The sequence below is a fragment of the Silurus aristotelis genome (assembly GCF_946808225.1).
Source record: "Silurus aristotelis genome assembly, chromosome: 23".
In the NCBI taxonomy this organism is placed as follows: Eukaryota; Metazoa; Chordata; class Actinopteri; order Siluriformes; family Siluridae; genus Silurus; species Silurus aristotelis.
The window spans coordinates 3,788,626-3,803,098 of NC_139596.1; the positions used below are offsets into that span (position 1 = coordinate 3,788,626).

At 39.7% G+C, this 14,473-nt stretch overlaps 1 protein-coding gene and 1 long non-coding RNA gene across 4 annotated transcripts in view; one reads left to right on the plus strand and one right to left on the minus strand.

Annotated features, from left to right (window-relative positions):
- Positions 1–14,096, plus strand: part of LOC310717971 (D-amino-acid oxidase-like) — a 188,335-nt gene extending 174,239 nt beyond the window's left edge. For 2 of the 3 annotated variants that reach the window (XM_083526423.1, XM_083526424.1), the window contains exons 2-11: positions 5,851–6,046; positions 6,538–6,652; positions 8,514–8,590; positions 9,864–9,929; positions 10,063–10,117; positions 11,105–11,209; positions 11,306–11,388; positions 12,179–12,296; positions 12,594–12,692; positions 13,481–14,096. In XM_083526423.1, the coding sequence (XP_083382549.1) occupies positions 5,853–6,046; positions 6,538–6,652; positions 8,514–8,590; positions 9,864–9,929; positions 10,063–10,117; positions 11,105–11,209; positions 11,306–11,388; positions 12,179–12,296; positions 12,594–12,692; positions 13,481–13,603 (1,035 nt within the window). In that variant the 5' untranslated portion in view covers positions 5,851–5,852 and the 3' untranslated portion in view covers positions 13,604–14,096. Of the gene's footprint in view, positions 1–3,620; positions 3,751–5,850; positions 6,047–6,537; positions 6,653–8,513; positions 8,591–9,863; positions 9,930–10,062; positions 10,118–11,104; positions 11,210–11,305; positions 11,389–12,178; positions 12,297–12,593; positions 12,693–13,480 lie in introns of those variants that run through there. The other variant, XM_083526422.1, reaches the window with a different exon arrangement.
- On the minus strand, positions 4,669–5,923 carry LOC310718003. The gene is made up of 2 exons (XR_014531025.1): positions 5,819–5,923; positions 4,669–5,612 (listed from the first exon to the last, which is right to left on the minus strand). It is a non-coding gene; the product is annotated as an uncharacterized lncRNA (long non-coding RNA).
- Positions 14,097–14,473: the final 377 nt, after the last annotated feature.

Sequence of the window (14,473 nt, forward strand, 5' to 3'; positions counted from 1 at the left end):
AGGAAGCCAGGAGAATTGGGTTAAACTGTTCTATCATGGATGGAAAGAGATATGGTGTAGGGGTGATTCTGAAGGAAGGTTGCAGTAAGAGTGTAGTGGAGGTAAAGTGAGTTTCTGATAAACATGAAGCTGGAAATTAAAGGGGGGATGATAAATGTCATCAGTGCCTATTCTCCACAAGTGGGTTGTGAGATGGAGAAGAAGGAAAAATTCTCGAGTGAGTTATATGGAATGGTAGAAGGTGTACCTAGGAAAGAACGATTGGTGATTGGGGCAGCCTTTAATGGGCATGTAGGTGAATGGAACAGGGGTGATGAGGAGGTTATGGGTAGGTATGGCCTTAAGAAGCGGAATGTGAAAGGACAGATGCTGGTAGATTTTGCTAAAAGGATGGAAATAGCAGTGGTGAATACGTATTTTAAGAAGAAGGAGGATCATAGGGTGACCTATAAAAGTGGGTCAAGGTGCACACAGGTGGACTATGTTCTATGCAGGAGATGCAACCTGAAGGAGATTGGAGACTGTAAGGTGTTGGCAGGGAACAAAATGTAGCTAGACAGCATCGGATGGTGGTCTGTAGGATGGACTTGAAAGTGAAGAAGAAGAAGAGGAGGAAAGTGAGGACTGAAAAAAGAATTAGATGGTGGAAACGGAAGGAGGAAGACTGTAGTGTGATATTCAGGGATGGTGGTGGGGGTGAAGAGGTGCTGGATGATTGGGCAACTACTGCAGAAGTGATAAGGGAGACAGCTAGAAAGGTAATTTGTGTGACATCTTGAAATAGAAAGGAAGACAAAGAGACATGGTGGTGGAATAAGGAAGTGCAGGACAGCATAAAAAGAAAGAGGTTGGAGAAACAGAATTGGGATCGACAGAGTGATGAGAAAAGTAGGCAGGAGTGCATGGAGATGCGGCAGCAGGTAAAGAGGGATGTGGCAAAAGCCAAGGAAAAGGCATATGAGGAGCTGTATGCGAGGTTGGACACTAAGGAAGGAGAAAAGGATTTGTACCGATTGGCCAGGCAGAGAGACCGAGCTGGGAAGGATGTGCTGCAAGTTAGAGCAATAAAGGATGGAGATGGAAATGTGTTGACTAGTGAGGAGAGTGCTTTAAGAAGATGGAGGGAGTATTTTGAGCAGCTGATGAATAAGGAAAATGAGAGAGAGAGAGAAGGTTGGTGTGGAGATGGTGAAGCAGGAAGTGGATAGGATTAGTATGGAGGAAGTGAGAGCAGTGATTAAAAGGATGAAGAGTAGAAAGTTGGTAGGACCCGATGACATATCGTTATGACATGTGACAATGTTTAGGAGAGATGGCAGTGGAGTTTCTAAGTTTTTAAGATTAAGTTTTTAAGATTGTTTAACAGGATTTTAGAAGGTGAGAGGATGCCTAAAGAATGGAGAAGGAATGTGCTGGTACTGATCTTTAAGAATAAGGGAGATGTGCAGACCTGCAGTAACTACAGGGGAATAAAGTTGATCAGTCACACAATGAAGTTATGAAAAAAAATAGTGGAAGCCAGGCTGAGAGAAGTGGTGACTATCTGTAAGCAGCAGTATGGTATATATACAGGGTCATAAAGAGGCTTTCCCAAGACAGGTTTTACTCAGAACAGACCTCGCAAGGGTCCATCAATAAAGTTGAGGTCTCGTACTGTGCATCAGGTGCAGAAACTGCTTAAAAAATGGATGCATGAGTGCTTCAGCATTGCTTTAAAGGTTGCAGAAGCGGAAGATTCGTTTGTCAGTGCTCATACCGTGCGCCGGACAATGCAACAAGTCGGTTTACATGGCCATGGCTCAGAAGGAAGCTTCTTTTGAAGTTGCCTACAAACAGTTTGCTGAAGATGACCTGTCCAAGACCATGAATTTCTGGAACCATGTCCTGCTCTAATAAACTTGTTTGGCTCAGATTGTGTTCAGCATGTGTGGCGACGCCGTGGTGAGGAGAACCAAGAAAATTGTGTCTTGCCTACAGTCAAGCATTGTGCTGGTCTGCAAGCATCATGGTCTCGGGCTGCATGGGTGCTGATGGTACTGGAGAGCTGCGATTAATTAAGGAAAACATGGTTTCTAACATGTACTGTGACATTCTGAAGCAGAAAATGATGCCCTCCCTTCAGAAACGTGACTAAACAGTGGTTTTCCAACATAATAATGACCCCAAACACACTGCCAAGATGACAACTGCCTTGCTAAGGAAGATGAAGTTGATGGTGATGGAGTATTTCTCCAGACATGAACCCTATTGGGCACCTGTGGGACATCCTCAAGCAGTACTTTCAAGTACACAGTGCCAGAGTCTTTCAAAACATAAGTACCTGTACTTCTACTCGAGTGAAGAAGTAGCAAATTTGTACAGCTATGCAAGCTGCACATTGACTACTCTAAAGTGGTGGCGGGCCGTGCATTTGGTACCTGGGCCTTCAGTGGGGACTTACCCAACTTAATCCACCTTTTAATACCACCACCATCACATCGCAATTATAAAAAGCAACAAAATAATACAAAAAGGCAATATAACAAAGATTGGCATTTCACATATGGAGGGTGAATACCCTCTTACTAAAGCAAGTTTCAAACCTCTACACTACAACCGCAACTGTGTACCTACATTATCTGGAGCAGTTCAGAATATTTGTCTAATAACATGAAAAAAACATTAAAAAAATAAATGAAGTACAACCTACTCACCAGAGATGCAGACTCATAATTTTGCAGACAATCTAGCTAGCTTCGGGATTGGCCGACCTCTCCTCACGATGTCTAGCTTTTCTTAAAAATAGATTTTTAAGAATGTTCGAGACCAAATCAATTTCTCTTTCTCCATCAGCCATTGTGAGCATGAAAAGTCTAACTCTGATGTATTAATGTGTGCAGAGCTACACACATGTTTTGCCAGTCAAACTTGGCTGTAACGGTTTCCCTTTGACCAACCAATCAGAGGATGGAAAACTGCTGACGCTATTCGGGCCCTGTGAGGCGAATTTGAAATCTGATTGGTTAAAGAAACAGAGCAATTTATAATATAGTCTAAGGTACAACGGCCAGCATTACTGATTGTGAAGGCCCTGGGCAAATTAGATTGACATGGCAGGACATAGAGGCTGAAATCTGATTGGACAAAAATCTAACATACACATACACGTGCTGGAAGCAGTGCAGCCAAGAGAAACGTTACGAAATGAAGAGAATAAACTGTTGGGAATAAATTAATTAAATTCCAAGGAGCAAATATTAGAATTTAGGTTGTAAATATAGGTCAGTGCTTCTGATAGTGTATAGGCCAGCAGAGAAGGCCTTGCTGGCCCTGACGGCCCACCACTGCTCTACAGTATATCCAAGTTTTATTTCTATAGTATTCTCCCTTGAGAAGATATACTAAAATGGTTGCTGACATGTGAGGGGTGTACTCACTTTTCAAGAATGACTGATATATTATAAGTAATATATTTAAATAACATTTTCACTTTACTTGAACTTGAATTCAGCTTCATGAAGATTTGGTTTGCATGGGTTGAAATGGAAGATTTTGAGTCTCATTCCATAGAAATTTGAATAAACCTTTGCAGTGAATTGAAACACTGACTGCACCCTAGGCCCAGGCGTAGGGAATTACAATAAAGTTCATTTGGAGTGTAGTTTAGAGGTTGGAGCTTTTCAACACAGCACTGTGTTACTTTGTACAGTGTTACATAACACTGCTGCAGCTTGAAAGTTCGTCTGCAGGAAGAAGCGCAACCGAGCTCTGGTAAGCCTATTTCTTTCAAATTTTACATCTTACATGGAGAAATGAAAAAAAAAAAAGTTTTCATTCATGTCCTGCAAACTTCAAGAAAGACAATAGGCTGTGTCATACATTTCAAAATGTGCTAGGAAACAATGCACTTCTGATTTTGTGCGCAACAAAATAATTATACTAATAAGTCATAATAATATTAATATCAAGCTGGCATTGTTTTGCATTGGCGAGCATTAGGCATGCTTCCCAAGCAAAACCAATACAGAACTGAGGATATATTCCATGTTACATAAAGCAGTTGCTCAGTGTCATGAGTGGGTGAAGTCATATCAAACATATATGTTTTGCACAGCTATTTGTATTTTAAGGATAAATGCAATATTCAACATATATTCATAGGCTTGTAGCAGGTCCTTTGAATTTGTGTGTTATAACAATACACAATGCATGAGGGCTGTTATGGTGTCATATAATGAGTAATAAAAGTGCAAGAGGCCAAGGTCCATTTAAAACAGAGTCTGTAAAGAATAGATAGAGCGATTTATCAGATATGTAAAAATCCCTTTTGAAAAAATCAAACAAATAAATATTTTACATTTATTGCCATCTTGTTTCAGATGTCTAAAAGACAGAATAGTTGAAAGTTATCAACTTTTCTGTACTGTTTTAACCCTTATTCACTTGCAACTGGCCATCTGTTGTTTTTATGAAGGTTATCTCATTTATTTAATGTAAGGGAATCCACCAGCTGTGAACATGGCACGAGATGGGTTGCCAGAGTGAGAATTTTATGGTATAACCGGTATGAACTTATAGAAAATTGAAAGAAGAAACGGAAAAAAAGAAAGTTTATCTAATCAAATCAAATCAAATCTTATTTGTATGTATGTGTATGTGAAAAATAAAATTGGATTTGATTTGATGAACTTTCTTTTTTTAAATTTCTATTTACAGTACAGTATTGTATTTTAAAAAGTTTTATGTATAAGCATCTAACCAGTGTAATGTAGGTTCTGTGACAAACTTGAATATCCCATACACAGTGGTCACAAACAGTGATAAAAACATATAAACTGTGTATTTGGTTAAAGAAGTTGTTTACCGTTATTAGTTCATGCCGACCCGTAATTTCTTGACTGTTTTCTGAATTTTGGAGAATGAATACCAAATCAGCTTCATATGCCTCGCACTAAAGGTAATCAGGGAGAGTCACGCCCTCAGATCTATGGTAGTTGTCTAAGTGCCTCCTGTGTACCCCACTGTGCAAACCCTTGGTGATTCTACTGTACAATTCTTCTTCCCCAAACCAGCAACGAGTCCAGTAGATCACAACCCTGAAATGTTTTACGGATTAAAACTTTGCACATTGAACAGCATCTACATCAGCGTTTTTTGTTCAACTTTAGACTTTGACAGGGTTCTTTGAGAACCTCCCCTTTTTGGGGGGTGTCAGAGGTAATGCAGGCCATGCAGATGCAGGACTGAGATAGTAAATCTGGTCAGCATTAATTTCCATGCACAACGTCTAAAGTGGCTCGGTGACTGGCTGAGGTTCTCTCTGGCAGAGCCTGCCAGTCGACTAGAACAGGACGCATCACCTAGCATATGGGTTTACTCCACTGCCACTGATTTTTCCAACGTTGTACAGAATTGAGCAACAACGCCACATGGGCCTTCTTCTGGCTAAGAGATAGGCCTTGATTTCCCATGCTGCTTTTGCTCGTAAGCCCTGGTGTATTCCTTGCTTTATTCCAAACGAATGGAGAGATTTGACACCATCAGCCAACTCTCTTATGCCTATAGGTCTTGCCCCTTAGCATGAATTGAGCAAGCAGTCAGGTGATGTATGCCATTAAGTGGGAAAGTGTGTACTATTGGTCGGATCCGTGAAAGGTGTCTGTGGCAGTCATTTTAGCTCGCCATTGCACAACAAATGCATAGACCTCTTTAGTGACTCATAAATTTATTACAACCTTTTTGAAAGGCTGAGTCAACTCTCCCTACCACAATAGCTCACTCTGAAATCTGCAAAGGAATGCAAATATGCCACAAGAAATTATAATCCATAAATTGTCACACGTTTGTTGCTTTAATATTGTCTCTTTGCAGCCATGCGAGTAGCGATCATCGGAGCCGGGGTCATTGGGCTTTCCACAGCCCAAAGCATTTACGAGCAATACCATGACAAAGCCCGGCCCTTGAATATCGATGTCTACGCGGACATCTTCACTCCTCTGACCACCAGCGATGGAGCGGCAGGACTGTGGCAGCCGTACCTCTATGACAAAGGCAACATCCAGGAGACGTAAGGGCAGGAAATTAGCTGAATTTCATGTGGCAGGGGGCTGAACTCTCAGCTTCTGCTCAGCTAGATATCTAATTACTTTATTCCAGGTGATAATGGTCATTTACTGTCCTTAGAATAGCGTTTCAGACTAGCATTAAGCCTTAAGAAGAATAGGTACTTCCAAGAAGCAACAATCACAAAGCATTTTTTTTGTTATTTATAGTTAGTCATTATTTATTTCTATTTCTGGTTCTATGACCAGCAAATATACATAATAATTGCTTCGTTTCTACTTCTATATCCCCCTCTCTAATTTTGTTTGTCAATTACAGTCCACTATATTTGCTATACAGATCAAGTCCCAACCCAATTCCCAATTCCATCAAAACAATTCACAACACTTTTTGCATCTTTGGAGTATCTTCTCCAGCATTTTTCCCCAGTGTGTGAGTGCTCACGAGCGATGCAGCCTCTTGATGTCATTCTCTTTGCTTCCGTTTTTCTTCCAGAAAATGGAACAAAGAAACATTTGATTACCTTCTGAGTTTCCTCAACTCTCCTGACTGTGTGCAAATGGGAATATTCCTGCAGTCTGGCTACAACCTGTGCACCCGACAAGCCCCGGTAAAACACTTGGGGTTTTTTTTTATTCGTTTATTTGTGAGATAGAGATATAATAGTTCATTTATAAAAAATAAAAAAAGCATTGATAAATCTAAATTCAAACTTTTTACATTCCACATACAAAAATAATGATTATGTTTCCACCAATTATTGTCCATATGCAGTAGTGTAACTTACTAACTTGAATGTATAATGTTCAGCCAAATATCTATAAGATAATTCTTAATATTAATATAAAATAAAATTTTGCCCAAACCTCTAATTGGAGAAGATGTGCCACATATTAATACAGTTAATATTTTTTTTCCAGGCGTTTCAATGCAAAACTTTTTTCCTGGCTTTCTAAAATGCATCAATGTAATTTTTTGCCAGTGTTAACCTGGCCTCCTGCTCTTGGCCTGTTTAAAACCTGTGGACATTCTGTAGACATATTGCTGCATAGTTTATAGGCTGATTAATAGATCTAATCAGTTCCACATTAGTGCCAATACTGTTCTGTAATTTACTAAGTTTATACACAGTGGCACGGTCAAACAGAAAATTTTGGAACTCTGAGTTTACGACTCCATTCATAAAAGCCTTCTACAGAATGGTATAAGAAAGGTAATGTCAGTGTCATTACCAGTTAAAACCTCATGACTGTGTCCCGTCTGCTCATTTGAAAGAAACGGGTTCAGCTTTAAAAAAAAAAAAGAAGTGCCCCGGTGGTGTTTGAATGGCCCACACACTGCAGAATATCGAGGCTGTTGGAGCTGCCATCTTAAGTAACCATTACCGCTTCTTTCCACAACACGCATCATTGCTGTTTGGAGCTGTTTTTTTTTTTTTTAATGATGCACCTACAAATCCTTACAGCCACATTATAAAATCCTATAAGAATCCTTTCCAGAATATTGGAGGGTGATATAGAAGCAAATGTGGGGGTGTTAGGAGTCCAGACCTATATTATTGGTGGTTTGGAGTATAGGTCAGGTGTCCACGAAATGTTTATAATTTTTAACACTTTTAAAATGAATTAAAAGTATTGGGACACCTGACTTTTCCAGCTGTTACCGCAAACTTGGAGGCTCACAAATGTATTGGCCATCTTAGAATTGAACTAGAAAACAAAAATTTGTTCCAGCTTGACAATGCCCCTGTGCACAAAGTTAGCTCCATGAAAATCTGCTTTACATGGGTTAAAAATGTGTGTAAGATTGTGAGAGCTTTGACCGCATCCCTATTGAACACCATTGGGAGGAATCGGAATGCAGATTGCACCCCAGACCTCTTCAACTGACCTACATCAGTACCTGACTTTACTACCACCCTTGTGGCTGAATAAGCACAAATCTCCACAAGCACACTCCAAAATCTAGAAAATCCTCCCAGAAATGTGGAGGATATTATAATAGCAAATGGGGACCAAATGTGGAATGGGATGTTCAAAAACCACATACCAATCTTGGTGTCCACAAACATTTGTCCAAAATAGTGTATGAGCTACTAAGTAGAAAATGTTTTTAATCCATAGTCCAGATGTAGATTTAGATCCCTGATGAGCTGGTGGATGGGAAATAATTTCTCCCTGACACAATATGAGGAATAAATCCTGATATGAACCAGACTTAAAGGGAGTTCATCCTCTTCTAGGTGACATCAGATAGTAGGATTATACTGTATATACTGTACACTTCTATTAATAGAGATGTTAATACCATTAAAATGAAAGCGGAAAGTACTTCAGCTTTACTGGATTTGTTTCGCTGAATATCCAATATTCTGGCAAACAGGAACAACAAACAATGAATCACAGTCTAATTACTTACCCAATACACTGTATGTCAAAAGTGAATAATAATGTGAGTGTCTTCCTCTGCAGGAGCCTTCATTTAGGGATATAGTGTTGGGGTTTCGGGAACTCACCCAGCGTGAGCTCGATATGTTTCCTGGATACAGGTACACACATTATTTTAGGACATTACGAAAGTCAAATAAACGCTAAAATGTATTACTGGAAACGTCGATCTGAATAATTGATCTGCTTCTGTTGCTGTTCTCATTGGTGACTGCATTGTTAACCTTGGTGCTCTAAAAAAATGTGATCCCAGTGTTTCAAACCATGGCATGATTGTTGGTACCTGAAGGGCTGGTTTGAGTATCTCTATAACTGCTGATTTCATGGGATTTTTTCCTTCTAAAACACTGTCTAAAATGGTGCATTTCAAGAAATGCAATGAGAGCAGTAGGTTAAAGCTGTTCAACAGGCTACAGCCAATCAGATAACCACTGTGTATAACAAGAGTGGTGTGTAGAAAAGCATCTCAGATGACTATTTCAGGTTCTACTTTCAACCCAGAGGAGAAAGATGAGGCTGCAGTGGACACAGGAGCAGTAAAACTGGACAATTTAGTAAAGAAAATAAACTGGTTGGACAAATCTCAATTTCAGCATAGAATTTGGTGCCCACATTGTATGAACAATCCAGGCTGGTGGGGGTGGGGTAATGCTATAGGGATTTTTTTTTGGGGGGGGAACAGTTTGACCAAGTTAATAGCAATCAATTATCAATTCAAGGCTACAAACTATTGGAACATTGTAGCTGTTTAGGTGCATACCTTCCTGACGACAATTTATCATCGTCTAATGATTAATTCTGGCATGATACAAAGCAAAATTCACGTGGCTTAATGAACATGACAATGTGTGCTCAACAGTAGCCTCACCAGTCACCAGATCTGAATCCTTTGGGATGTGGTTTAATTAAATTATATGAGTATATTATATGATCTTAATCCTGTGCCCAGAAAACCTTTCCCCACACTGTTACAGCACCTGACAAGTGGTAGCTCAGTGGTTAAAATGTTGGGCTTGTGTTCACAAGGTCATGAGTTCAAATCCCAAGTTACCACTGCTGGGCCCTTGATCAAGGCATTTAACCCTCGAATACTCAGTTGGATACATGAGATAGCTAAAGGTTGCCCTGGAAAAGGGCATCTGCCAAATGGCATCAATAGTAAGCTGTTTTTATTCTCATACAAATTGATGTGTAATTACTTTATATACCTACCTACCATTATATTCATAGGTAATTATTCCAAATGAAATCATTACATATTAGTATTAATTTATATGCATGGATATGTTATTCCCTCAGCATTTTGTGCTTAGTATTCTTTTACTGTTCTCCATGCTCACCATAATGTCATTTTCTCTATTATGTTGTTCTCAGCATGGGTTGGTTTAACACCGCTATAATGCTGGAAGGGAAGACGTATCTGCCCTGGCTCATGAACTGGTGAGAGCTTAGGCTTATTCTCAGAGATGTCCTTAATGAATGTTTTACCAGGTTGACACCGATGTTTCCCTTTTTTTCAGCTAGGCACAAGCCGTGAGCAACAAGGAGTTTAATTCTTTCTTTTGTTTTTTAGGTTGATGCAAAGAGGTGTGAAGTTTCATCACAAAAAGATCCACTCATTCCAAGAGGTCAGACTGATTTCATAATTATATATGTATATAGTTTAATGTCTTTACATGTTACAGCTTGTTTTAGTTTTTTTTCTTATTTTTAAGTTCTCCCATGTCATAAGGCGCATTGGACGACAAGGGCCTGATGGCCTACTTGACATTTCCCTAGCAGTTTTGTTGCTAGCCCAATGCCCACCCTCCTCCTTTTGCAGCCGGGCTTGGAACTGTCCATGGCAGAATACTTCAACTATTTCCACAACTGAGCACCCATGGGGGGTTAATGGCCTTGCTCAAGGGTCCAAGGGTGGCGGCCTGGTATTGCTAAGACTCAAACCGAACCCCCAGATCCAAAGTCAATACCTTAACTACTAGGCTACCACCTCCCCTTCTGATTGGCACACCGATTTGTTATAATAACTTCCACTCTTCTGGGAAGACGTTTCACTAGATTTTACATTTACATTTATGGCATTTGGCAGACTTCCTTATCCAATGCCTTAACTGCTGAGCTACCACCTCCCCTTATGGTTTTTGTGTTCTTGTGGGATTCTTCTGATCATTTAGCACAAATGCATTAGTAAAGGCAAGTACTGATGCAGGTTAGGGAGCTTAGTGTGCTGTGTTCTAATTCATCTCAGTAGGGTTGAGGGTCAGAGCTCCATCTCAGGCCACTCAAGACCTTCCACACCATTCCATGTAAACCCGATCGTATTGGAGCTGGCTTTGTGTTTAGGGGAACATGTTTGGGTATCCTTAAGCTAATAATAAGCACATCCGAAGACATCTTACACAATTGTGTTCCTCCCACATTGCGGTAACAGTTTGCTCAGGCCTGAGTTGTTCAGTGTGTTGGTGCTGAGGGTTTTATTGCTCTGCATTATATGTAATGTATTATCTTTTGCCTTCTGAGCATATCAGCGTTGTCCTTATACCATCTGCCTGGAATGTAATTTGTAAAAAAAGGCTTTTTTGCTTCTGGGTTTGGATATTTGTGACGTGTCGTAGCTGGCAGAGAGTGGCGCCGACGTTATTGTCAACTGCTCAGGCGTTCGATCGGGTGACCTCCAACCCGATCCGGAGCTTACTCCAGGCCGAGGACAGATCATCAAGGTCAGATGTCAATAGTTGAGCAAGTATTCATGAGTAACTGTGTATATAGTCTTGATAACTGTAATTTAAAAATGTGGCCCTGTTTTGCTCCATTAGGTGGACGCTCCTTGGATCAAGCACTTCATCCTGACGCACAATTTCACATCAGGGGCTTACAGTACTCCGTATATCATCCCAGGGTGAGTAAGTGATCTAATGGGATTGACATGGGAACGTACTGAGATATTTTTGCATGATATTTTGCAATTGACCTTTCACAGTGCTAGTTGGCTAACTTATGTCTCCCATAACAAAATGTCCTATAACAATGAACAACTGGTGGTGTCTGTGTGTTCACAAGAAATAAATAAAATACTCTGCTTCTGAGCACCACTTCTCTTTGCAAGTCTAATATATAATATAATAAGGGTCAACCACCATCCTGAGTCTCATTTACATTGAGCATTTGGCAGACATCTTTATCCAGAGTGACTGACATTCATCTGATTAATACAACTGAGCAGCTATTGGGTTAAGGGGCTCGTTTTTAGGGGCCCAGGAGTGGCAGATTGGTGTGACTGGGATTTTAACTCAAGACCCTTGGACCCAAAGGCAAACGCCTTAACCACTAAACTACAACCTTCCCAGTAAACATGCTCCAAACCCCATGTGTGTAATATTTGGAGTTAATTAAGCCCTCAACATTGCTTTGGCATCTTCCAGCCAGCATTGAGAGAAAAACAGAAAATAATAAATGAACAATGCTCTGATTGGATATATAGTATAAAATTATGCTATTTATAGGTATATAATTGGTTCTCTTTGTCTTTTTGTTGCTAAATTATTTCTAAACTGAGATCGTACTTGTCTTTTCTTCTAAAAAATATTCGATCCTACTACATTTTTTCTTGGACCCACATCAAGCAGAATCTTTACATTTATTAACCATGTCCACTCATCTGAATGTAAGCCTGCTTCCTACTTCTTCAGGAGTCGTCTGGTGACCGTTGGGGGGATATTCCAAGTGGGAAACTGGAATGATAAGAACACTTCCATCGACCACAAGGGCATTTGGGAGAGAGCCTGTGCCCTGGAGCCCAGCTTAAAAGTAAGAGAATTATACTATGACAATCATTATCCATTTATCACATTCTAAATAGATTGAATCCTAATGCAATTTCACCATATCCGGACTCGACAACCAACTGACACATTTGAAACAAATTTTTAAACGCATGTAAAGATTTTTTAAATCAGTTTGCTTCCAAATTCCAATAAATTCTGATATACAGTATGTAAATGTTTAGTTTTAAAGCATTAGCTCAAACTAAACAATGATTAAACCATTTGAAAATTAAGCGGATCAATACACCATTGTGTACGCTTTTTTTTCCCCTAATGTCAGCATGCTCGTATAGTGGAGGACTGGACGGGTCTCAGACCAGTCCGCAGCAAAGTCAGGCTGGAAAGAGAGACCATCCGCTCTGGAGCCCACATGATCGAGGTGAGCTTTTATAGCACCTGTTAGACCTGGGAGGCAGAAATAGTGAAAAGTACTTGGATTGGTTTGGGGTGAGCTGGACTGCAGAGTGAAGGCAAAAGGGCCAACAAGTGCTAAGCATCTCTGGGAACTCCTTCAAGACTGTTGGAAGACAATTTCAGGTGAAAAGACTTGAAGCTCCTCAAGAGAATGCCAAGAGTGTGCAAAGCAGTAATCAAAGCAAAAGGTGGCTACTTTGAAGAACCTACAATATGACATATTTTCAGTTGTTTCACACTTTTTTGTTATGTATATAATTCCACATGTGTTAATTCATAGTTTTGATGCCTTCAGTGTGACTCTACAATTTGCATAGTCATGAAAATAAAGAAAACTCTTTGAATGAGAAGGTGTGTCCCAACTTTTGGTCTGTACTGTATATATATATATATATATATATATATATATATATATATATATATATATATATATATATATATATATATATATATATATACATATATATATACATTGTCTAACAGTCTTGTGTTTTAACCCCCACAAAAACTTGAGACAGAAAAAACGTTTATCTGTAGCTGAATAACTGACCAGGAAGTCACATGACTTAAAGGCATTCCATAGCAGTCGTTAAATATAACTCAATCGATAAAACAAATATGACTCATTAATGACTAAAATATAGTTCTTTATTTTATTTGAGTAAATCCACTGCTGAACCTTAGGTTGATATTGGGTCTGATTTTGTGATGTTCAAAAAAAAAGCAACCTGATGCGTATGATGTCTTTCACAGGTAATCCATAACTACGGTCACGGAGGCTACGGCCTGACGATCCACCGTGGCTGTGCTGAAGAAGCCGCCTGTCTCTTCGGTGAGGTCCTGCAGCGGCAAACGAGAGCTAAATCCCGCCTCTAATTGTCGACTGCTGTGTTCGAGCGAGTGTCTGTTCCAGCAACTTAATGCATAATCAGCGATCTATAATCAGGAATATAAATCTTCATCATGATCTCAAAGCAATGTGAATCATCAGGAAGTCACTTTAATCTATAAGAAGAAACTCCATTGGTCACCTATTTGTCCATAAACACCATTTATGTCACCATATGACGTGTTTTTGAATACAATTACACACATATCTATACACACACACACACAGGCTATTTCAAATAGTGTTTAATGTAGATACACATAAGGATCCAGTGTGCTGTAGGATATCTGCATACACACACACTCACGCACACACAAAACTAAATTGCAGTGAACGCAAACGTTTTATTTTACCGTACAGGTGAGAAGCTCCTGATAAAGCTTGTTGCAGATGGAACGCAACCCCGAAGTCTCTTTGCAAAATACTTACAATAGAAATAACAAGAAGTTATAATAATCAAAAAACACAATTAAAACAGAACATTAATTTTGTTGTATTTTGGTCTGATGTGTGTGTGTGTGTGTTCAGCTTTCCTGTTTCAAAATACATTTTTCTCACACACACACACACACACACACACACACACACACACACACACTATATGGACAAAAGTATTGGGACACCTGACTTTTCCAGCCATACGTGATTCTTCCACAACAGCATTGACAAAAAGACAGGAAGCCGAGCTGAAGTCAAAGATGCTGCGATTTTCATCCATGCAGGAAGGACATTTTGGAGACTAGTCGAGGGAGGCGCGATTGAGATGGTTCAGTCATATGCAAATGAGGGACATGGGGTATATCGGTAGAAGAATGCTAAGGACTGAGCAGGTGGCTGGTTTGTAAGAGTCGGATGTT